This window comes from Cervus canadensis, chromosome X, assembly GCF_019320065.1.
Source record: "Cervus canadensis isolate Bull #8, Minnesota chromosome X, ASM1932006v1, whole genome shotgun sequence".
NCBI lineage: Eukaryota > Metazoa > Chordata > Mammalia > Artiodactyla > Cervidae > Cervus > Cervus canadensis.
Window position 1 is genome coordinate 45,629,409 of NC_057419.1, and position 24,658 is coordinate 45,654,066.

Here is a 24,658-nt window from a genome sequence, read left to right on the forward strand (position 1 = left end):
AAAACCAATGTAAAGAATGGAGTATTTGACTTTACCATTGATTGAAGACTGCATTCTTGACGAGACATTGCAACAGCGGATCAGCTGCGACACTACCGAGTATAATTTGCCTAATTCAGCATACTGATACTTGATTGGAGGACCTGGACCTTCGTCTAAAGACACAAGCATAAAGGTAGCAGGTACACTCAATTTCAGGAGCTGTGTCTTCTCTGCCACACCTACAGTCCAGAAGGGAGAAGCAGGAAGAGAGGGGAAGAATTATATGAAAGAACTGGGATGGAAGGGCTTCATAATAAAGTAGTTATTTTTTCTACAACCTTTATGATCAGAAGATTACTTTTACTTGGCATTCAGAGTATTATTAAATCATACTTAATACAAAGAATAATTATTAAAAAAATTAAAAGAACCAAAAATCTAATTGGAGTTAAGTATTAAAAGGACACTGCAATCCTCTGGACACTTTCTATGGCCAGGGGAGTCTCAGGGACCAGCCTAGACAGCAATCCTTAACATTAGGTGAATGCCGAAAATGGAGAAATCAGAGTTCTTTTATAAATTGCCTTTCTTCTTTCTTCTAAGCCAAGCTTCTTGAAAGACGCCTAACCTCGTTCCCTCTACTTTCTCATTTTCCCGCTCTTCAATCCATGCTTATCTGGCTTCTGCCCCTCTTCTTGGTTTAAAGTTAAGGAATAGTTCTCAAATTGTAACCATTTCACCCTTTGTTGGGTTCCTCTCTTATTTTCTTTCTACCTCTTCTTGGTCTTATTTGTGAGTCCTCCTTCTGTCTCTTAAAAAGTGATGGGCCTCCAAGTTCCCATGTCAGGCTATCTCCTCACACACACACACACACGCCTTCCCTGGATGATCAAACCCATTCTAATGGCTTCAAATTCCAGCTATTTTCATTCAGCTGATTCAAAAATATTTCCAAAGAGATCCTGTTCTACTGGACACCTCTATCTGGGTGTCACAAAGACTCAAATTCCCTGTCCATGTTCTTCCTGTGTCTCCCCTGCTCAGCACATGGCACTACTACCTGCTCAGCTTATCAAGCTGGAATTCTGGGCATCATTCTTAACATCTCTTCCACTTTACCCTTCCCTGAACATCCAATCACCAAATCCTACTGGCCTTGCATCTAATGAAAAGCACCAGAATTTGTCTACTTGTATCCCCCTCACTGTCAATTTCTCAGTATAAGCCACATTTCTGTCGACAGGTGGTCTAGGATTAAAAAATCCTCTAGCCTTAACTCCCTGTAATCCATTTCACACTGGAGCCAGGATGATCTTTCTAGAAGCCAGACATCTACTCAAAATTCTATAATGGATCATCAATGCCCTCAGGATAAAGTCCAGAATCTCTCAAGGCTTGACAGAATAGCACAATTAGAGAATTCTGCTCACTGCTCCTGTCATCCCCATATTACATCAATTCTAGTCAGACTGAATAACCTTTCATTTCCTCCAATGAGCCATGCTGAATTTACTTCCAAGTCTCTGCACCTGCTGTTCACTCTGGATGGAAAAATTCAACCAATTCCTACAATCAATTTCTCCATTAAGTCCCACACACTCCCCAAATCTGGTCAGGTACCCCTATTGATGTACTTCCACAGCACTCTGTATTTTCCCCATTATTGTCACAAACATATTTTATGGCAAGTACCCTTTAATTTGCTTCTATACCCCATTAGAAAGTAACAGTCTTATTTATTGCCATGTTCCAAGAAGTATATAATAAATACAAGTCCACAATCCCTTATTTGAAATCCCTAGATTCAAACAGCTCTTTTCATCAATATAAACAAGTTCACTTATAAAGTTGGTTTGAAAATCTGGCCTAAACTGATAAAAGCTATTACAGTCTTCCATCCAGCCCCTCTCAATGTGAATATTCATGTGTATGATTACAAAGTGCTGTTCTGGACACTGCTCCAGGGATGTTACATAATTCATGGTATATGCACTATTTTACCTTTCTTAAACCCGAACAGTTCTGAACCCCAAAGCCTATTGGTCCTAAGGATTTTGCATTAAAGTTTATAGACCTGTATTTGCTTTCAGCAGCAAAACTTTAGATTACATGATGGACAAATGATGAATGCTTTTTTAGACAGGGAATACCTAAAAAAGGGAGTTGAACAGAGTAGAATTTTTATAAATACCTATGATTTAGCACATCTAAGTGTAAAGTACAGATTCCCCTTATGCTTGTTTGTGTAATAAATATTCTTTTCATCTGCAAATATGCAAGTATTTCTAGTATGGGGAGGTAAGGGAAAAAAAGACAAATACAAAGTAGAATGTTGCTGTGTTAAAAGGGTCATGGATCAATGGTGATTAGTAAGTGACACACACAAACCCTGGAATGACAGTAATGTTTGGGTTTAGAATTTAACATAAATAACAGGCAATTTAAGTGAATATTTATATTATCCCCAACTTTTAATTTCATTTACTTCAAACCAAAACTTAAGTATAGACCAAATCCTTTACCCAAACTTGGTGAATACTACACAATCATCTGGGGCCTTTTGAAAATGTGGATTCCTCGTGTTAGTTCTGAGAATTCTTATTCAGTTGGTTTGGGATGGGGCCTAGGAATCAGTATTTTCAAAAAACCAGGTCTAGCACCACTGCTTTAGGGAGATAAAAATATGACTAAGATACAGATTCTGACCTGTGTCTGAGCAGAGATAAGACACATGCATAAATAAAAGTACAAGGTAAAAAGTGTAGCAAAAAGTTTCAGATAAAATTCATAATAGAAAAAAAAAAATTCATAATAGGTTTTATGAAACACTTTCTATTTTAGACCAGGTTATATTTCATCACTTGACTTAAATGATTTCATTACTTAATACATTAAAACAAAATTACGAAAACTTAAATTCTTACCTAAATTGGCATACATTACAAACAGGTTGAAATACTGCTGTAAATGACGCCCATGCTCTGAAACTTCTCTTCTCAGCAGATTTAATACTGCTCTTAGTAAGTGATCACTCAGGCTTAAGTTGTCATAAGCCTGTAAAAGATGAAACATTGGTTGTTTTCTAGCAACAAGATGCAGGTATGATATAATTTCCTTCACATAAAAAAGGAAGATGTACATATACATGTTAAATATAGGCAGATATTTCTGGAAGGGCTGATCACACAAGAACAATTAAAAAGGGTTGCTTTTTTAGGAAAGGGGATGAATTAAAATTCATGTATAACATATAACAGTAAGTGTATAACTAAGCCACTGAATGTAACCAAATTAACAGAAAATTCCGTTAAGTTTTAAAGAAGCAATAGTCACTATTCATTGCTGGGAAGTACTTTTTAATGGAACTCATAGACATTGAGGCATCAGATCAGATGGTTATTACATGCTCATGCACATTTGTTAGGTAAACATCTCAAACAGATGCACATATGTGTGGCTTCAGCTTCCAGGAAACAGAATTCATGTGTAAGCATTTAATCATTAGAAGTAAACTGGGCAATTACCTGACTAGAAGGTCCTGGAGAGGCAAAAGGTGAAGGACATGGCCCATCTTGCAAGGAAAAATGTGCAATAAAAACTATCAGTTTTGCAAATGCACCTCTCACTTCTGCACTAGGGCACTCCAGAAGGTATTCAGAGAAGCGATTTGAAACATTAAAAAGGACATTATGAGCAAACCAAAAACGTACATTCTTGCTGTGACGAAGCAGAATACATAATGCATCATACCTAAGACAAAACAAAATACGAGGTTCAATGACAAAAACGATAATCCCCATTAACATCTTACTATTAGAATAGTTAGGTAAATACTGTTAAATCAAGGTATGATATAAATGGTCTCTAAACTTCCACAATTAGAAACAAATTCATTTTAAGGTTTTACCTTTTTAATCTACGGCTGAATGTAATCTAGGGAAGCTAAAATGTGATAATTTTGTGATTAGATAACCTTTAAGTATCATCCTGTAATGTTTTGTACACAGAAGTCAAAGATATGATATACACTATAACAGAAGCCGGCTCTTGAGTAATAAAAGGCCACATTTAATCTCAGGAATTACTTAAATATGATATCTTTCACTATTGCTACCAAGATTTTTTAAATTCTGCATTCCAAATCTGAAACAAGATTATTACGGCTTGGAAAAAATAAAGCAGTATATTAAAGAACCAAACTAAATGCCAGTAATAATAGGAATGAAAATCCAAAACAATGTACCAATCACTGGCGGAGCCACGGACTATTTTCTTGGTATGAAATCCTGTGGTAAAGAGGAACCTAGCGGCAAGCTGAATACTAATCATTGTGATTTCTTCTGCTTCAGGCAACAGGTGATCTTGCCCTATAAAAAAAGTGCAGATTAAAAAAGAGTCAAATTTGTATGCCCAAGCCCCATTTTCACACAAATCTGCATCACCTACAATTTTCCAAGCCCCAATTATGTTAAAACCCCTCTGAGGCTACTTATGAAATAATTCTGTTCATTAAAGCACACTTCAATTAGTGCCTGAGTAAATAAAAACAAATTGTTATAACAAACAAAAGCTCCTCTGTCTCTAAATACCCAGACAATATATAATTCTCAAACAGTCATCTGAAACAGGACTTGAAAACAATCAGAAAGAAAACAAACATATTGACGCTTGCTAAGAAATCCTGCAAGAGGAGGAATGCTTTGTTACTAAGAAGATAAATTCTTGATACTTACCTGGAGGAGGATTTAAGTAAACACCATTACATGTAAGCAGTTTTTTCATAAACTGAAAATATTCCAAACTGTATTGCATTCGGTTATGCATGAACTGCACGTTCTGTTTCCGTACACTTCTCTCAATGGCTGATGGCATAATAATCTGATGGGGTCTTGTGGTGATAGCAAGCTCTGATATATATCTTATCAACTCGTCGCCCTGGTCTATTGTGTCCAATCGTTCATAAAAAAGTATGTAAGCATTCCACCACCTTTTCTGGCGCCTGTATGACATGCGCTTCATCATGTGATCGAATACTTCTCCCATGTACTCTCCACCAAAACACTGGTTTTTCATTTCTTCATCGTCATCCATTTTACATTCAGTTACATCTCCATCATCAAATTTATACCAACGGTTTCTCTCACCATCTCCTCCATTCCTCTGAATGATATAAGAGTAGTAATGTCCTCCGCTTGCTTGACCGCTGTGTACGAGCACCCCCACAAGTCTGTATTTGGTGCTTCCTGCCGTCTCACTGTCAGACTGCTCATTCTGTTGTATCAACTGACTCTCTGGGTTTACGTTATCTCCTTCCAGCTTTGCAACACCTGCAACTGTGTAAGGTTCCATGTCCAGCTCACGAGGAAATTCAAAGTAATCATTAAACTTGATTGCACATTCTCTTTCCCAATCATAGTCGAATCGTTTTAGTTGGATAGCAAGAACAGGAGGCAATTTTTTAATAAGCAAGCGCTTTACAGTATCAACCTAAAATGAACAGAGCAAATTACTAGATGTTCTCTTATAATCCACTACAAAAAAACACCAAACTTTAAAACTCTATTGTTAAATTCTCAACACTAATTTGAAATTTTAAGTGTAAACATAACGTGATAGTGAACATAATCAGAGCAATTCTGTCAGTTTATAGTTTTAATGTTAACTAAAACAAGTAATATAGAAGTACCCTGATGCCACTTGCTACAAACTGCAAAAATTAGTGATTTACTCACTGCCTGATTTCAATATTGGCAGTATTATCTAACCATTATTATCTGTTTGATATTTATTGTTATTTTAATGAAGGTGTGGTTTCCTGTGAGCCAACTACAGAAATATAATAACAGCACCTAATATATATTGGGCAGTTAGGTATCAAATTATATGCTAAGTGCTGCCCCAGGAGTAACATGTATAATCCTCACAACCCTCTCAAGCAGGTACTACTGAACCTTAAGCATGAGAATGAGGAGCAGTTGAAAGATTTAAGTAACCTGCCTCAAGTCTTAGAGCTGTGAGTGGCAGGGGTATGACTTTACAGGTCATCTCAACCTCTAGATTTTAAAACCTCTCCAAGTGGTATGTAAAGTCAAAACAATACAGGTGACTTAGAGGTGAGAGGGCTTGGGAGCCCAGAAAGATACTATTAAATGCCCATAGACAAAAACCAATACCAGGTGAGTCAAAAAAAATTTGATCCAAGTGGTTTAAAAAATACAGGTGGTAGAAGAAATCTTATGTGGCTAAATAAAGCAATTAAAACAGTTTGGTTTCAGCGAACTTCTCAGTCTTGGCTAGTAACTCTGGATGTGAGAGGAGCAATGTTTTCCTCTATGAGCTCTGTAGCTTTGCGGAGCTCAAGCAGTCTGGTCAGATATGGATGAAAGGTGCCTGTGTAAGTCAGACAAGAGATTAAATAAGCTATTGTGACCTCTGAAGTGATTCACTCTTATCTTTACCTGTTTCCCCTAGCCCTTTCTGGCACTAATTTCTCTCGATAGTCTTTACCTGACAAACCTTTTAAGTCTGTTATCTTAACTACCTCTCTGCTACCACCGTTAACAAAGGAGGGCAGGGAATAAAGAGGGCAAATTTCGAGAACAAATGAAAACAATCATTCTTCCAAACCCATTATATGTAACCATCATTATTTTAAACAAAACTGGGCAATCCATACCTTTTTATTGCATTTTTCACAATGATAAGCATTTGCACCTTCTAATAAATCTCCTTTGACATATTGTTCCAAAGAATCAAGAAGATTTTGGTGATTTCTAATGTCTACATTCAAAGTCGTAAAAGATTCTTCACACTCGTATCTAAAGATATTATTTAAGAAATGATCAAAGAGAATTTATTCCTTAATTTTCTAAACATCTTACTTAGTTATGGGCTCAATGTAAACTACTTTTGCAACATTTATAATAGAACACAAAACCCATTAAGTCAAAAAAATGTTCTAATAAATGACAGTTACCATTTACGGGCCATTTACCCTCTGCTGGGCACTACATTAGATTATTTACACACTATATACATAACAGGTTCTTTGTCTTCACAACAAATATTCTCTATCACCATCTCCACATCAGAGATGAGGGAAATGGGGTTCAGAATGTGATTTGGCCAAGATTACTAGAAGAAATGGTGTTTTGAAGCTAGATTTGTCTGGCTTCACAGCTCTGTCTCTACATAATCTATGATGCTCCTTCCGCCATCATCTGTTTAGATTATAATGAGCTAAATTTCTAAATGTTTCTCCTCTTCTATAATGGAAACATTACTAAAGCACAAGTTGAACATACAAATGAACATGTGCTAAGCAATCAGACTAGGAGCCAGAATCCCACCTTTTGGCAATATTCTACCAAAGGAATTCTCAGATTTGTGATGAGACATATTCATAAATTTAGAACATGCGATGTGAGAATTTCACTCTCAACCATTAAATTAAATCACTGAACAAATATATGCCGTGCCTACCATGTATAAAGCACTGTGGGATAGTCAGTGTTTAAAATGGTCCCTCATATTAAGGGCTTTTCAATTTAGTTAGTGAAAAAGGCATTTATAAGTGACATGAATGGAATATGAAGTATTAAGCAAACTGTTATGATAACTAGGGAACAGCCCATAGATGAGGAAAAAGAAGTTCGATTTTATGATTTCAGGTAAAAAATTGGTCATTCGAAAATGAGAAGTCAGCAAAGTTTTTCTGTATGTAAAAGGCCAGAGAGTAAATATTACCAGCTTTTTCGGGCCATGAGGTCCCTATAGCAACTACTCAAGTCTGTTGTTACAGTGAGAGCAGTCAGACAGCTGGTAAAGGAGCGGGTATGTGCCAATAAAACTCTACAAAAACAGATGCAGGGTTGGACTTGAACTATGGTCCATAGTTTGTTAACGGTTATTCTAGATAAATACCCTAAAACAGACTGTCACAGGACTCTTCATTTATGTAACCTTCTAGCATGGAACAGGACTAGTTTAGTTGTGGAGTTAGGTATTTGAACTTCAGGAATTTTACTTAAGAATAGAGAACAGCATCGAAACATGTATATTATCTAGGGTGAAACAGATCACCAGCCCAGGCTGGATGCATGAGACAAGTGCTCGGGCCTGGTGCACTGGGAAGACCCAGAGGGATCGGGTGGAGAGGGAGGTGGGAGGGGGGATCGGGATGGGGAATACATGTAAATCCATGGCTGATTCATGTCAATGTATGACAAAAACCACTACAATACTGTAAAGTAATTAGCCTCCAACTAATAAATGAAAAAAAAAAATTATAAACTAGAAAAAAAAAAAAAGAGTATATGTTCTCTGGACATTTTCACTTAGCAAAGAAAACCAGTAATTTCCCAATAATTTTGAAAACTGTCTATAAGAAACCAAGACAAACTGACCAAAACAGATAGCCAGAAAATTTTTTTTAAATCAGTATAAAAACAAGAGGTTAAAATGACAATTTTATGGTCCACCTAATAATGCACAAGGTCTTTCAAAAGAAGCAAAAGTTGCCCAGTCTGTGTAAACAATTTTATGGCCTCATTCAGAATGAATAGCTTAACATTTATATATAATATTACCACTCCCTCAATCATTTCCAAAATGAAATGATTCTAAAATGGTTCAAAAATGAAGCACCCCCCACTAACCATACACACACACAACCTCTGACTATACATAATGCTCTTTTGTTGCTGTTGTTCAGTTGCTAAGTTGTGTCCTTGTAGAAAATACTACCTCTTACTGTGATATTTTGGTGAGAAGGGACTTCAATAACTAACATTGATTAACTGATGACATGCAAGAGAAGTTCCAAAGTAAAACTTCCATAAAGTAGTCATAAACGTGTATCTGTCAGTAATAAACTTTAATAGTTATTTTAACTATTTTCAATAAAAAGAAAAAATCCAAACAAATTTGTTTATAGTCATTTTTCGCTATAAATGCTTTGTGTGGGAAACATACCTTAAAGACAATGACAGTGAATCAATGCTATTTTTAAAGTCAGTATTTCATTTGTATAGGAAATAATGCCCCACACTTGTCATCTTCTAAACTTAACATATTTACAATATTATTAACTATTTTAAGATAAAGGAAAAATTCATTAGTAATACCCGTATATGCAAAATGCCATGTTATTTTCTTAGGCATGATCATACATAAGGACATATAAGAGTATAAAACAGTAAGAGCTTAGGTGGAGTTAAAGGAACCAAGTATTATTTGACAAAAACAAACAGATCCACAAAGGTCATGGAACTTTTCTGTTCTGTTAAACTTCATTGTAATAAAATGTGAAAACAAACAAACAACCCCCCCCAATAGTAAGGTATGCACAATTCCCATCTCAGGTATTTAGTAATCGGTAGCATATTTCACTTGTTTACATAATTAATAATAAACAGTACAACATACATATAAAGTATGCAATTAGTACTCACCTATGTGGGCAGCCTTGGCAAATCTTCTGATCGGCAAAGGAACCTCCTAAGACCTTACTTAGCATAGCTGGATGTCCTAAGGCTTTCAAAGCTTCATCTAAACTATCCACCAATGAATTAAAAAATTCTAAAGCATCATGTTGTTCACGAAGATTAACAGGCTCACCCCAAAGCCTAAGAAATGAATGGAGTAAAATATGTAATGTGCGACACTCCCAGAACAATAAATACCATATATTTTTCAGGAAAAAAGCAATACAACCAAAATAACACAGATAAACTGAGATTTTATTCCTCAATTACATGAGGAAGTAGGAAAAAAAGGAATGCTCTTTATGTATTGATTGCTGTGGAGGAGAAAGTAAGATTCACAGTAAAGGTGGTACTTTTAATAGGAAAGAAATACCACAAAACTACAAAGAAAAACTACATAGGTGATGTTACTATATGCTTCTCATTGCACTGCATTCAGAGGTATTTCTTCTTGCCAAAAAAGTTTAACCTGAATCTAATCATGGGGAAATAATCATACAAATCAATAAAGTACCATAAAGGTCATGACAAAATAGGGAGATTAATTTAGAGATGACTGAAGAGCTAACAACCAAATTCTTGTGAATCCTTCTAGGAAACCAGTCTGAAATTGGGGGGGAAAAATTACAAAGACTATTTTGGGGAAATTGGAATATATACTGATGAATTAGACATTATTGAATACTAAATTTCATGCATGTGATAATTGTATTAAATATTATGTAGAAAAATGTCCTTATTCTTAGAGGATACATTTTGAGGCATATAAGGAGATCAAGAGTAATATTTACAACTATCAACTAGTTTACAAAAAACAAACAAAACCCAAAACTCAAGTATACCCATAAGCAAATATGGCAAAATGTTAACAATTGGTAAATCTGAGTGAAGAATATGCATCATAAAGGCAATTCTTATACTACTTTACCTTTTCTGCTGGTGTGAAATTTTTCAACATAAAAAATTAGGGGTGCAAAATGTGGTTAACTCACCCACATGTACCTGGAGTACATCACAGGTCTAAAGTGTTGATAATCCAAAAGTGCTAGTCTAGACAAATTGAGAGCTCCACTAACATAGGGAACAATTAACTGAGAAGCCAAAAAAAAGCAAACATATTACAAGAAGAGTGATAATTATAACCGAATAACAAATTTTAAGACAAAAGTTCAAAAAGTTTAAGAGTAATAATCTGGAAGAGAAAGAACAGAAATGCTAAAAGCCTTATGGCAGAGATGGGACAAGCTAGGGAAAGAAAGAAAACTTGAATAGTCAGAGAGGAAGGTGAGAGTTCTGCCAGGTGATGGGACTGAAAGAGCGAAAGCAGAGCTGGGAAAGGGGTGTGGGTGGGTGTGTGTGTGTGTGTGTGTGTGTGTGTGTAAGCCGGTAAGTGTGGATTAAATAGGGGGCCTAGTTAGAGAAATCGGTGGAATTTATATGGTGAGTCATAAGGAGGTCACGGTATTATAAACTAGTGGTTTCAAAAGAAATCTAAGTAGTATCCTGGTAGGGAAAAGGGCAGCTGCTATGACTGAAGCAGAGAAGGTGGACCAGAGCAGCAGTGTCAGGTGACCCTTGGCTCCCCTGCTCTCAGCTGTCTGGGAGATACCCTGAAGGGATTCTAAGGAGTATTATTTAAGGGAATTCCCTGCTGGTCCAGTGGTTAGGACTCCATGCTTTCACTGCCAAGGGTCTGGGTTCAATACCTGGTTGGGGAACTAAGATCCTACAAGCTGTCTGGGACAGCAAAAAAAAAAAAAAAAGGCAAGAAAGGAGTACTATTTAAAAACAAAAACACTACTACGAAGGATTATGGTGTTTTCATACATAGTACAGATACGTAGTTGTATAATACTACAGTATTTTAGTATAGCGCATGACACAAGAGGTAATAAAAAAAAAAGGTGAAATAAATGAAGCCAGAGAAATAAGATCAAGATATAACTGAAGAATTTTTTACATTAAAAACAACAACAAATCCTGCCCCACCCCCCCACCCCAGGTATTTATCACACCTTTCCTATAAAATTGTACATAAGACTAGCCAAAAAGTTGCTATGGGGATGTTTCCTTTACAGATCTACTCTGGCTATTAAATGAAAGAATGATAAAACTAGGATGTGACCATTTTGTAGTCCTGAGGAAATGTTGCACTTAGGCAATGATAATCAATGGGTGTTATCCTAAGAGGCAGAGAGACATTATGTACTTCTCTTCACTGAGCTTATTGTTATCACCTATGAGGTAGGCCTTGTCTAGCCACTCCAAAACAAGAAAAAAATAACAGTGGAACCTGATCAAGCCTCTCTCTCTCTCTACCTATTTATGTGACATGTAGGGAACTGAGGAAAACACAGCACCACAGGGATCTCAATAAAATCCAAACGGGAAAATGTATGGAGTTAACTACTTATTTGTTTTCTATCCCCAACAAATAACTACAAGGGTGGAAAGAGAGACTACAGAGACATATCAACACCTGTAGCATATGGACTTCATTTGGGTCATGATTTCAAAAAACTTAATAGTAAAAAAAAAGAATTATGAGGTCATTGGGTAAAATCAAACATTGACAAGGATATTAAGGAATTTTTAAAAGACACGACAATAGTATCACGGTCATGTTAAAAAAGACATTAGAGATACACACTGAAATATTTATGGGTGAAATTATGCATCTGCTTCAAAACAACCTAAAAAGCAGCAGATGGGAATGTAGATTAAATGGCAATGAGTTGACAATTATTGAAGTTGAGTGATGAATATATAAGAGTTCATACTCTTCTCCCTACATATGTAAATATTATAAGCTTTCAGAATAAAATATTATTAACATCTTATGAGACTAAAGAATGCTGCCTCTAACTAAGACATTTTCTACCTCCTTTGGGGACAATGAGAAAACAAACCTAACTATGGAAATAAACTTTGACTATTACTACTGCTTAAATATTAAACATAAAAGTGCTTTCCAATAAAGGTTTTAGAAGTTTAATGTTAGTGTCATGAGAAGGTCATAAAGGTTTAAGCAATATCCCAATTACCAGTCATCCATAACTTACCTGAACTGTTTCCAAAATCCTCTGGGCACATAGTACTGTAGTCGAGAAGCAGCTAAATGACCAAAGATGACCTGAAGGTGTCTCAAAACACCAATATTGTACTCTTTTCTGTCTTCTGTTTTACTTAATGCTGGTTTGTCTTCAAATTGTTGAGGGTATCCAAATACATCATCTCTGGGATCAACATTGCTCTGGAAAGCAAAACGTATCACTAATGAGCTAATCGAACTTCAAAGTAGAGTAAAAATTATGTTGAGACAAATGCTGAACGATTAGTGAACAAATCACTTGTATTTCTATTTATTTCCAAAGCACTTAATGGTCAATTTATAAATTTTAATTTACAGTATTAGTGTTTATCCCCACCCATTTCACATAAGAGTTATCATAAAGGAATAAATATGTATTGCAGAGGTAGGTGATAGAGCAAAGGACAGTTAAGTAATTAACTTAGGCTGTACTGGACACAAACGCAGGCTTTGCTACTTATAAGGCTAAGTGACTTTGAGCCATTAAGTGCCTCATGTGTAAATGGGTGAACATACTCTTCATGTAGCTGTTGTGAGGAGGATATGAGATAATGTATGCCAACTGCTTAGACTTGTAAACACTCAATACAATGTACATGTTAAGAGAGTAGTACCCTTCAACAAATGGTGCTGTAAAAACTAGATATCCATATGCAGAGGAATAAAGCTGGACTTTCCCCTAACACTATACAGAAAAGGTTATTCAATATGGATCAAAGATTTGAATGTAATAGCTAAAACTACGAAACTCTTAAAACATAGAGCAAAAACTTCATGGCATTAGATTTGACAATGATTTACTGGATATGATAACCAAAAGCACATGCAACGAAAGAACAGAGACATATCGGACCTCAGAAAAATGAAAGAGCCCTGTGCAAAGAAACTGGAATCCTAGGACGCTGTTGGTGGAAAATGTAAAATGGTGTAGCCACTGTAGAAAACAATTCCTAAAGAAAAATAAAACTATCAAATGATCCAGCAATTCCATGCCTGGGTTCAACAACCAAAGAACTGCAAGAAAGATCTTATGCCCATGTTCAGAACAGGATTATTTGCCAAAAGGTGGAAGCAGACTTCCCTGGTGGTCCCAGTGGTTAAGACTCCAAGCTCCCAATGCAGGGGGCACAGGTTCCATCCCTGGTTGGGGGACTAAGATCCTACAAGCCGAGTGGCAAAAAGAAAAGAAAAAAGAAAAAAGTAGAAGCAACCCAAGTGTCCATTGATGAATAAATGGATAAACAAAATGTGGTACATACATTCAAAGGAATATTATTCAGCCTTTAAAAAAAAGGAAATTCTGAAACATGCTATGAAATGGATATTACGTTAAGTCAAACAAGCCAGTCACAGAAAAATAAACATGGTACGATCTACTTTGATGAGGTACCTAGAATGATCAAATTCATAGAGATGGAAAGACAATGCTGGGTGTGGAATTGTGTGTGAGACCCAGATGTAGAAATAGACAATGGTCAGCCCCTGCTCAGGAGAAACTTAGTCTAGCGAAGGAAAAAAGCACAGAGGCAAAAAAAGCAAACCTGGGAAAAGTTGAGGCAAGTGTATGTTTCAGAAGCCCTCCCCGTAAGTGATTCAACTACTCAGAGCAAAGAGTTTGGTGACTGAAGAGATGGAATGAGAAAAGAACCATTTAAGATATTTGCCACAGACAGAGCATGCTCTGGCTTCTCTCCTCGGCTCTCACCAACACCATGAATGGGAAAAGGTCAAATAAAAACAAAGAAATACAGGGTGAACACAAACATGACCACAGTCTCTTCTTTAAAGAACTATGCCATAGATCAACTCTGCTCCATCACTATCTAATTTATTCACAGCTTTATTTCTGCATTGGATACTTGGCAAGAGCCTAAATTTTGTTGCAAGTAGAGAGAAGCTTGTTTCCTAGGTAAAAAGAGTTATGACCTGGGAGAAAGGCAAAAGTAATCAAAAAGTAAGCATAGGTAATGAAACTGGTATATTATATAACAGCATAAATGGAGATACATAATTAAAATACCAAACAGGAAAGTAAAAGTGTAATCAAACTATTATTAAAGATGAAGGTTTTTATCATCATACAAACTCTAAATTAAACCAAACCTCCAAAAGTGAGTACATTAACTGTTGCTTTAAAAATATTAACTATTAAAAAAAAAATATTAACTATCATAAAAATCAGCTGTAGTTGGAAGTCCCATAGGTAGTGAGCACTATGTCGAGGGAGCAGTCTACACTGGGAGGTTCTAGCTTTATTTTCAAAAATAGGCCAACAGGTCCAATGAAAGTAGCTCTCTAAGAGAGAGCAAGAGTTATCATGTATTAGAACTTCGAACACAGAAGACAAAAATGCTAAATAAAATTTACCTCATTGTCCTGCTTCTCATCCCCAGACAAATCATCGTCGACATCACTACCTGTGCCTTCAATTGCAAGAATACCATTCCTAATGGACGGAATCATGTAGAGCTGCTGAATCACAGAGTTCATGTAACAAGTAGCACCAGCGTTTTTCAGCCCCACAAATCCTTTTGGTGGGCGGGGTCCAACAGGCGGTAGATATTCCCACTCAGTAAGTGCTTCACAAGCTGAGAAGACAAAAGGTTCTTGCAGCGTGAATACAAATATTTTGCCCGCTTTATACTTTATCAACTTGATAAATTAACATCACCAACAATTCCACTACTCTTACGGTGACCTGAAGCAGTGCTCTAAGCATACATTTCAGTCTCAATAAACCTAAGATGTATGTTCTTACCCCAGGGTCTGTGAACCCAAGTTTTATCTGAGGTTGCTTCTAAGGCAGTCTCAGTAGTCTCACAAGATGGCACAAGGCTATTTTCCACATGTTTACTTTTAACTTTGTTATAGTTTAGTCATTATGAACTTAACTTTTTCTTCTTTTGTATGTTTTTTTAAAGCACCTTCAAACTCATTCTGGCATGAAGTGTTATATAAAATATATAAATACATAATAGCTTACTCAGTTTCAAATAATCCTAAGCTATTACCTGGGTTAAAAGCCAGGTTCTGATACCTACCAACTCTTTCATCTTCAGCTAAGCCTCCGTTTCCTTCCTAAGAAGTGTCGTAATAAGAGTAACACTTGGCTTGCTTATAACTACAATGTTATTTTGAGGAGCAAAGGAGACAGTGGATCTGAGTTCTGTGAGAATTATAAATCACTGAACATCTCCTTCTACCTAGTATAAACCTGAAAACAATGCAAATATCATCACTGCCTTTAAGACCAGTTAAAGAAATTATAGCACATTGAACTGAAAGATAAATAGCTAATAAGTGGATTTAGGTAAATATTTATGTGTTGATAGGAAATAGATATATTAAGGGAGAGAACAAAGTGAAGAACACTGTGCACTACATCACAATGTGTGGTTAAAAAACTAAACAAACCGAACAAGATCTTGTGTGCGTATTCTGCATACAGAGATGCTGGGAGGACAGCAGGGACTGAAGATGATGGCCACAGCTATTGAAGGGGACAACGGGACTGGAAGGGGCGGGAAACAGTTTGTAGGATATACCCTTCTTTGGTACTTGAAATTTTTACTGTGCAAATGTACTACTTAAAAACAAGTGGCCTTTCTCTTTCTGACATCTTGGAGCCTGTGGAGGAATGCTGGGAACAGTACTTCTAAAACAAATAGGTCTGGAAGGCTATGGTCCAAGGTTCCACTTTTGGTGGCTATAAGCAGGGTCCTGTGAAACCAGAGGGAGCATTTGGTTCCTCTTCTGAAAATTGGAGGAGTTTATGCCCAAGATGAAACCGAAATTTGGGCAAGAGATGTGCTCACGTGTACAATGCAAAGAACAGTGACTCCTGGTGCCAAACTGAACAAAACTGTAAGAATCTGGGAAAAAGATAACTTGTGTCCATGGAAACAGTGGCCTGGTTCTTGTGGAACTCCGCTATATCTCTTGAGGGCTTAAACTTATTGAAAACTAAAGTGTGGAATTGTTTAAAAAAATGAAAACAAAAAATCCCGATCCTACTGTATATAGATTTTGATTGGATAACTATATAATCTTTTAAGCAGTTTAATCAGAACCTCCTAAAATATTATTAATTAAACATCCTGATATTCTAAAATATAACAAATCACAAAAAAATTTGACATGTTCTCGAAGACTGCCTATTATCAATTATATTCTTAAGCTTGGTTTTCTTCTAAAACAGAACAGCCTCCATTGTGGTTTGCTTTCTTATGTCTGTTGTATCAGTCATTTTCATATCACCCTCATCCCCTCTGAGCTTCAGTTCTGTATCAGCGAGATCTGGAGTCTACAGTCAGTTCCATGGGCTTCATGTGAGCATTAACTGAGGATCAAGGGCACTAGAATGTTACCTTCTCACATCCTAGTCTTTAAAACCAGATTTTCTCAGAATTCATTTGAAAATAACATAAAGAGCTTCTAAGTGAGGGCCTAAAAGGTTTTTCAATGCATGTAATTTGAATTTTTACATTGTTGAACTCTGAAATCTATTGACTATTTATTCCCTCCTGGAAAAGGAAATGGCAACCCACTTCAGTATTCTTGCCTGAAAAATCCCATGGATACAGGAGCCTGGCAGGCTACAGTCCATGGGGTTGCAAAAGTCAGACATAACTTAGCGACTAAACCACCATTTATTACTCTGGAGTTTGGATTTTAGTCCGTATTTGACTGAAGTCAAATTTTGTGGCTAAATGCTTGTACCACTCACAGGAAGACATTTTACAAACATCTGAAAACTTTTCTACATTAAGACTCGCTTGTAATGGTGTTAAACTAGTTGTGAAAGAAAGGAAAATATTGAGTTGAAGATATTTACTAAAAGGAAAAGAATTTGAACAGATTAGAGAATTATCTGTCATCAGAACTTTGTATTTTAAAATACTTACTAGTTATTGCTGTGCCAATGTAATACATTTCAGTCAAAGAATCTACTATCTGTTTGAGGTTCCTCACACAGCCAACAGCTAATGCTACAAGTAACTCAAAGCCCGCATTAATGGTAGCTGGTGAACCACAGACTGGAATAGCCTGTTCGGCTGGCAGTTCTCCATTTCTCATATACTGCAGGTAAACATTGGACGCAGGGAAGATGAAATCATCAATTAATTCCTGCAAAGTTGAAAAAGGATTATGTATTAGCAATGGTATGTATTTATATAAAACAAATATAGTTATTTATGTGTGCATGTGTTTCTTAAGAAAGAAATGTCTCTTGGCAGGAAATATTGTTAAATTACTTGTCAGAACACAAGATCTCATTACATTTCCGCTAACTTACTTGTATTTTCTAATAAAAAGATCCCTACTTCAAAACACTTTCCTACAATTAACAAATCTAATTTGTCAGGTTAAAAACTATGTTAAGTATCAAGAACAAGCTGAGTGTAGCACTTACAATTCACATTAAGTAAATTTACTCTTAATTACATGTATACCAAAACTCACTTTGAATTAGAAGAAAATGTCCTAAAGTGGTACTTTTTGTTTCCCTGTGTTACCACGTACGTGAAAAAACTCATTATAGAAATATGCACAGTCTTGGGACTTTCCTGGTGGTCCAGTGGCTAAGACTCCACACTCCAAATGCTGGGGGCCAGGTTTTGATCCCTGGTCAGGGAACTAGACCCCACACACTGCCACTAAATACCTTGCATGCCACAGCTAAGACCCAGTGCAGCCAAATAAATATTAAAAAAAGAAAGAAATATGCACAGTCTTACATAATAGAGGTCTGTCTCATTTTACATAGTCTGATGAAGTGAAAAGTTCAGGTTTTCTAAATAGAAAAATTAAATAGTGCTTATTTACATAGTACTGAAATTTTATTTATGTATAAAATTTAGGAACGATATTTAAAACATTACTGTAGCCTCTATATTCTTTAAAAGTAGAAAAGAGAAAAGGACAAGATAATACACCAAAGACTAATGATACCATAAATTAACCAGATTTGCTAACAAACATTCAGAAGGTTATGATATCTAGCTTAGGACCAGGATGACATAACTTACCTTAATGAGATTAGCACCTCCTTTTTCACAACCAATATGATACTTTTTCTCAGGGGTTTGAAAAGCCAGTAATTCTTTTGTTACCCCAAGATGACCTTCCAAGATCGTCTCTTCAATACCCGTTTCACCTGTTCTCTTAACATCATCCTGCCAAAGAAAAACATCAAATGCCTAACTTATGAAAAGGTGGTAAAGAGGGAAGGAGAAGTCAGGACAAAAGAGCTGGACAGACAATTCCCTCAAACCTTTCTATTCTAAACAATTTTTTTCTCTCCAGAACTTTCAGAAGTAGGCTTCCCAAACTAGGAAGAAATGTTAATCCGAAGGCTACTAGCTATCAATCTTTTTAGAAATAAATTCTTCTACAACTAAGTATCAGATGTTAATAAAGTTAAATTAAGTGCTGGCCTATCACTGATTTTTTGATGAGAACAATTCAAAAATACTTTACAAAAGATGAAAATTTGCAAATGGGCCTAAGATTCTAAAATGGAAGAAGCTGAATATCAGTGTTTTGAGTCTCATGTAAAACAAAGCATTTCACAAAACTAGTTATGCATTCATTCAGTGAATCACGAGTTAGTAATATTCAACACCACAGAGTATATTCTTTGGTTCTTTAACCAAATTGCTCAAAGACTATCAACTATTTATTAATAAAACATTCTATTTATTGATACGATAAACACAGTATTAAATGCAACTTACCCTGATTCTCTTAAGCCAATCAATTTCGTTATTAAGAAGAACTTCAGCATTGGGTATGTTAATATTACTATTGTAGGCATAATTAAGAAGATGCCTTAAAAGAGTAAAGTAGTCGCCTGAATGTTTAGCTCTCTCTCTGGCTGTGCTCTGAAACAATAAAGTTGAATAATATTAATTTACAAGTCCATCCTTGGAATCCACTTTTTAAAAACCCAGAGTTAACTAGAGTAGATGACTAAGATAGTATGGGCAATTACTAATATTTATTAAATAAATACAGACTGCTCTGACTTTAATATAAGCTAGAACCATCAATTCTTGACTATTCCTGGTGTAAGAATGAATCACAATGATAAGCATATTTTTAAAATGTCTCACCCCCAAAACGGTGAAGAGCAGAGTAATGAAGAAAAGTAGAGGCCTGTGTCCCATGCAACATCTGGTGCACATTAAAAAGAACTGCTCCTGTGCCACCTGGCGAACAGTTCTGAAATAAAAATTTTTCACATTCAATATATTATCTTCATGAAAAAAAGGAAAAAAAAAAAAAACTTCCAACACGGTCTCTTGGGACGGGGGACGGTATTAAGGGGTTGGTAAACTCAAAGTAAAAATACAAGAATATGTAACACCCCTTTAAGCAGCAACATTTCATAGATGAACTTAGGCTCTGTGTCAAGAACTAAAATGTCAAAATGTCACTGACAGAATTTGAGGGATACCCTCTCACACCCTCTCTTCGAACAGGCTGGAAATGTTCCTCTAGATACAAGAATTCTATGGTAAATCTTATGCATCTTCTGGGCATTCCACAGAATTTTTATCTCAAAGCATATTACCCAGATCAGCAGCATCTGAGAACTTGCTATGTGGTTTCTCAGGTCCCAGCAATCCGTGTTTTAATAAACCCTTCAGGTGATTCTAACATGTGCTAAAGACTGAGGACAACTGTATTACACAACATTCTATGGATTACTCATGGGAAAAACTTCTCTGGTCCCAGTACTGGGAATTTTACCTAAGCATCATGGATCTCTTAAAAAATATGTATCCTATACAGCTATCACTAGAATAAATGCTTCAAGAGGGCAAAGACATCATCCATTTAGTTTACTTCTGTGCTCCTAGTCTGTACTTCCAGACTCTCTCATCTTTTATTTGGACTAATGAAGTAGTCCAAGTGCGTTTCCTGCCACTCTGTAACTTATTCTCAACAAAGCAACCAGAATAAACGTAAATGTTAACCCAGGGCCAATAGGGGCCTTCCCTCACAGTCCAGGGGTTAAGACTCTGTGCTCCCAGTGCAGGGGGCACAGGTTTTAATCTCTAGTCAGGGAACCAAGATCCCACATGCCCAGCAGAGTGGCCAAAAAACAAAACAAAACAAAACAAACCAACCCCCCCCCCCCCAAACCACCCAACCCAAATGGAAAACAAACCCTCCAAAGGATACCCATTTCACTTAGGGTAAAAGTTAATGTCTTTACAGTGATCTATAAAAATCCTCACAAGCTGCTTGTTGCCTCTCTGGCCTCACCTCCTATGACTTCCCTGCCTCTGCTGTTCCAATAATCCTCATCTCCTCCATACTGTTCCTGCCTTGGGATATTTGCATCTGTTGTTTCTTTCTGCTTAAAGCACACTTTCCCCAAGGCGGTAGGGGGAGGGATAAACATGGAATTTGGGATTAACAGACTACTACATACATATATATAAAGGACCTACTATATAGTACAGGAAATTATATTCAGTATCTTGTAATAACCTATGATGGAAAAGAATCTGAAAATATATATATCTAACTCAATCACTTTGCTATACACCTGAAAAAGCTGTAAAGCAGCTATACCTTAATTAAAAAGCAAACATTAAAAAAATATTTATTTGGTCACATAACCAAATATATATTTTTCACATAAAACATAAAATTTTAAAAAAGATATGATGGCGGTGTTAGCTAACCTAAGGCTATGGTGGTAACCATATTGCAAGATATGAGTGTATCAAACCAACACTTTGTACACCTTAAACTTACACAGTTATGTTGACTACATCTCAATAAAGCTGAACAAAATAAAAAAATACAATTCAAAATGAAAAACAAAAATCCCACCCAAAAATCCAACACACTTCCTCCAAAGATCTCTATGTCACTCTTTTCAGAGCTTTGTTTAAAAGGTCTCCTTCTCAGGGAAGCCTTCTCTGACTATCCCATATAAAACTGAACTCCACTGACCGCCCCCTCCCCATTCCTAATTCCTGCTTTCTCTCAATAGCATTTATTATAACATACCATATATTTCCCCATGTCTTCCCTCCCCACTCCTCACCTCCCTTTTAGTACAGACTCCCAAGAAGGTTGACGTTTTGCCTGTTTTATTTACGGCTATATCCCCAGTAGCTAAGTTACATATGACAGTAATAATGATTAGAGCTCAAGTTTAAAAAGTTACCTTATGAAGGTCAAGATTAGATTGACATAAGAGGATGGAAAACCGACATTTTCTACAAATTTGATTGACTTGCACAAAAAGAAGCCCAAAGAACAATCAATGTCATTGATTAAATGCTCTTTTTTTTTATTAAATGCTCTTAAAATGAAAAGCTAGGACTTTATAATTGGCCTTTATTCTTGGTGTATAATGTAAAAGTTATTACCATAACCACACCTTGTGAATTTCATACTGACTTAAAAACGTCACTAAAAAAACACTTGCCTTCTAGGTATGCAGAAAGGAAGCCAATGTCCTATTTATTTAAATCCTGTAAACCACATTTTTAAAATGGACTAAAATACATACCTCTTAGGTGAAACTAAATTCTGGAATTATAGAAAAAGTAATTTTACTTTTGAGAATAATGTTGGCATTGTGTAGACAAAACCAAACAAATTCAGGTCTAGGCAAAAACACAGTTTAATAAAAATTTCCTCAATATTAATGTTCTATAGAGACAATAAACATTTGATTTCCGGGACAAATTTTGCCAACATAAATTAATTCATTTCTGCTTCAAAAATTAAGATCAAATCTCTTACAATTAAAAAGATACTTACTTGCTGTGACAGTGCAATAGTAAATCAATAATGAATGTCTGCCAAGCCTTTTCTTTACTAAGAGTATCTAAGGCTGTTGGAATCAAGGCAAAACATAATGTCATCACTTCCATTGCTTCACAGCAAACCTGTTCATCCTCCAAATCTGGCTCATTGCCTGCATTGGTCTGTAAAATTATAGTCAGGGACAAATTACCTAGAGATGCATTTAAGAAAAATCTCATACAACTTCAAGTTAGTGCTTAATACATACCTACTCACTTAAACCACTTGGCATGAGCCTCTTTCCCTACAACTCCTAAGGCCCCTTTGGAATAGTCCAGAGATGACTCCAGAGGATGAAGTCTAATGCCATTCTTCCGCTACATCCCAAGGAGGGCTGCGGAAGCACACCGAGCATACTGCCTGCTTCTCTGCCCTTCTGGCTCCCAGAGACCTTCTGAGTTGTGTACTTCTGCACCAACAACTGTTCCTTCCTCAAGAATCATTCTGGCACTGCAGACAGACTACTCAACTGACTAGTTCCATCATGTAGCTTGCCTACAGCACTATTTTATTCAAACACAATGGTCTTAAGACCACTGTTCAGGAAGGATTTGAAGGTTTTATAAACTAAAATATGCTTCAGTAGGTAGCTAATAAATTCTAACCTGAATTTATCAATAAGCAGCGTTTCTAGTACATGCTGGCAAAAGAACAGGCATTCAAATATTAGCTAAATGAATAAACACCACCACACCAGACATACTATAGGACATAAAGACATATCCCAGGCAAATCAGGGTTATGTTGGCCATAAAAGGGAAGCTCTGACAATTTAATTTCCCCTTCTATAAAAGCAGCAGTGGTTATCAAGGGCAGGTATATATAACAGAAAGTCAAGAGTCAGTCTCTCTTCTTTAAATGACTTGATTAATCTAATGGGAGATCAAGGATGATACCTAACTGGTTGATATTCTTGACTGCTTTAAAAGAATCAAAAATACTTAAATGCCATGGTATCCCAACTGACAGTCACCCAAACTAAAATTTACACAAGACAAAAAGATAATGAAAGAAGAATAAAGAGAATAGGAGAAAGCAAATTCAGTATGAAACAATTATATCTGATCATAGTGAGAAGTAAGATAGTTTAAGAAAAAGCCTTGTGGCACAAATCCGAAGTAGTTTATTTTCAAAGTAAAATTTTACTATATCCTCACCTTAACTATAGCTACCAGTTTACTTTCAACCATTAAAATGCAACTGGTTTTACTTTTAAAGATGGCAGATATAATAATTCAGCCTCATGCACAATTAAACAGCATTTACTTTAAAGTATTATATTTCTGTGGTAATTCTTACCTTCTCATAAATTTTAGTGATTTCTTCATTTGGGCTAAATACTAGCTGTAATGCCCCACATCCTGATGCCCAGATGATTTTTTGGATAGCTCTAATTACACAAATATCAGGCATGTATCTTGAAGCCTGCAAGACAATGAGTAATTAGAACAGTGGATAAAGCATTGGAATGAAAAAAATCCCTAGAAAAGCAAAAATGCTTCTCTGTAAAGGAAACAGAAATGGCTATGAAGCAGTACCACTGACTTTAGGTTCCCACATTGCCTTTGTTCCATTATTTCGTTTAACAGCAATACCATGAAGTCTGCTCTCCAAGTTATTATCCGGCTCTACACTACTTTCAGAAGAATCTGAAAAACACTACAGACGTGACCTAACCATTCCACTCCTAGTTTTTTTACCCAGGAGAAATAAAAACTTACATCCACACAATCACTTGTACAGAATGTTCACAGGAGCTTCATTCAGAGCTAAGAAAGAGAAACAATCCAAATGTCTTTCGCCAAGTATGTAGATAAACACAAGGTGGAATATTCTTAATGGGATATAATACTCAGCAATAAAAAGGAATGGACTAAAGGTCCACACCACACAGATAATGCTCAAAGCCATTATTCTGCGTGAAAGAAGCTAGACATAAAAGAACACAAACTGTAAGATTCCACTTGTGTAAAATTCTAGAAAGTGAAAACTACTATACAGTAAGAAAAGATCAGTGGTTATCTGAGGCCAGAGGAAGAAGTGACTGCAAAGGGGCATACAGAAAGAGGGACAGAGATGTTCTGTGTCTTGACTACAGTGGAGGTGTGACATAAACATGTATTTGTTAGATTTTACTGAAGTATATACTTTAAAAGGATGCTATTCATTGTACATCATGTATTATGTGTTCAGCTGCTCAGTTGTGGCCAACTCTTTGCGACCCCATGACTGTAGCCAACCAGGCTCCTCTATCCCTGGGATT

At 36.2% G+C, this 24,658-nt stretch overlaps 1 protein-coding gene across 5 annotated transcripts in view; it reads right to left on the minus strand.

The window, feature by feature from the left end:
* Positions 1 to 24,658, minus strand: part of USP9X (ubiquitin specific peptidase 9 X-linked) — a 115,019-nt gene that overhangs the window by 7,523 nt on the left and 82,838 nt on the right. For all 5 annotated transcript variants that reach the window (XM_043460164.1, XM_043460163.1, XM_043460165.1 and 2 more), the window contains exons 25-39: positions 23,695 to 23,820; positions 22,351 to 22,517; positions 19,674 to 19,782; positions 19,296 to 19,442; positions 18,588 to 18,734; positions 17,463 to 17,685; positions 14,926 to 15,146; positions 12,530 to 12,720; positions 9,435 to 9,608; positions 6,659 to 6,800; positions 4,716 to 5,469; positions 4,226 to 4,349; positions 3,507 to 3,732; positions 2,907 to 3,036; positions 36 to 221 (exon numbers count right to left, since the gene is read on the minus strand). In XM_043460164.1, coding sequence (XP_043316099.1) covers positions 36 to 221; positions 2,907 to 3,036; positions 3,507 to 3,732; positions 4,226 to 4,349; positions 4,716 to 5,469; positions 6,659 to 6,800; positions 9,435 to 9,608; positions 12,530 to 12,720; positions 14,926 to 15,146; positions 17,463 to 17,685; positions 18,588 to 18,734; positions 19,296 to 19,442; positions 19,674 to 19,782; positions 22,351 to 22,517; positions 23,695 to 23,820 — 3,067 coding nt within the window. The remainder of the gene's footprint in view (positions 1 to 35; positions 222 to 2,906; positions 3,037 to 3,506; positions 3,733 to 4,225; positions 4,350 to 4,715; positions 5,470 to 6,658; positions 6,801 to 9,434; positions 9,609 to 12,529; positions 12,721 to 14,925; positions 15,147 to 17,462; positions 17,686 to 18,587; positions 18,735 to 19,295; positions 19,443 to 19,673; positions 19,783 to 22,350; positions 22,518 to 23,694; positions 23,821 to 24,658) is intronic.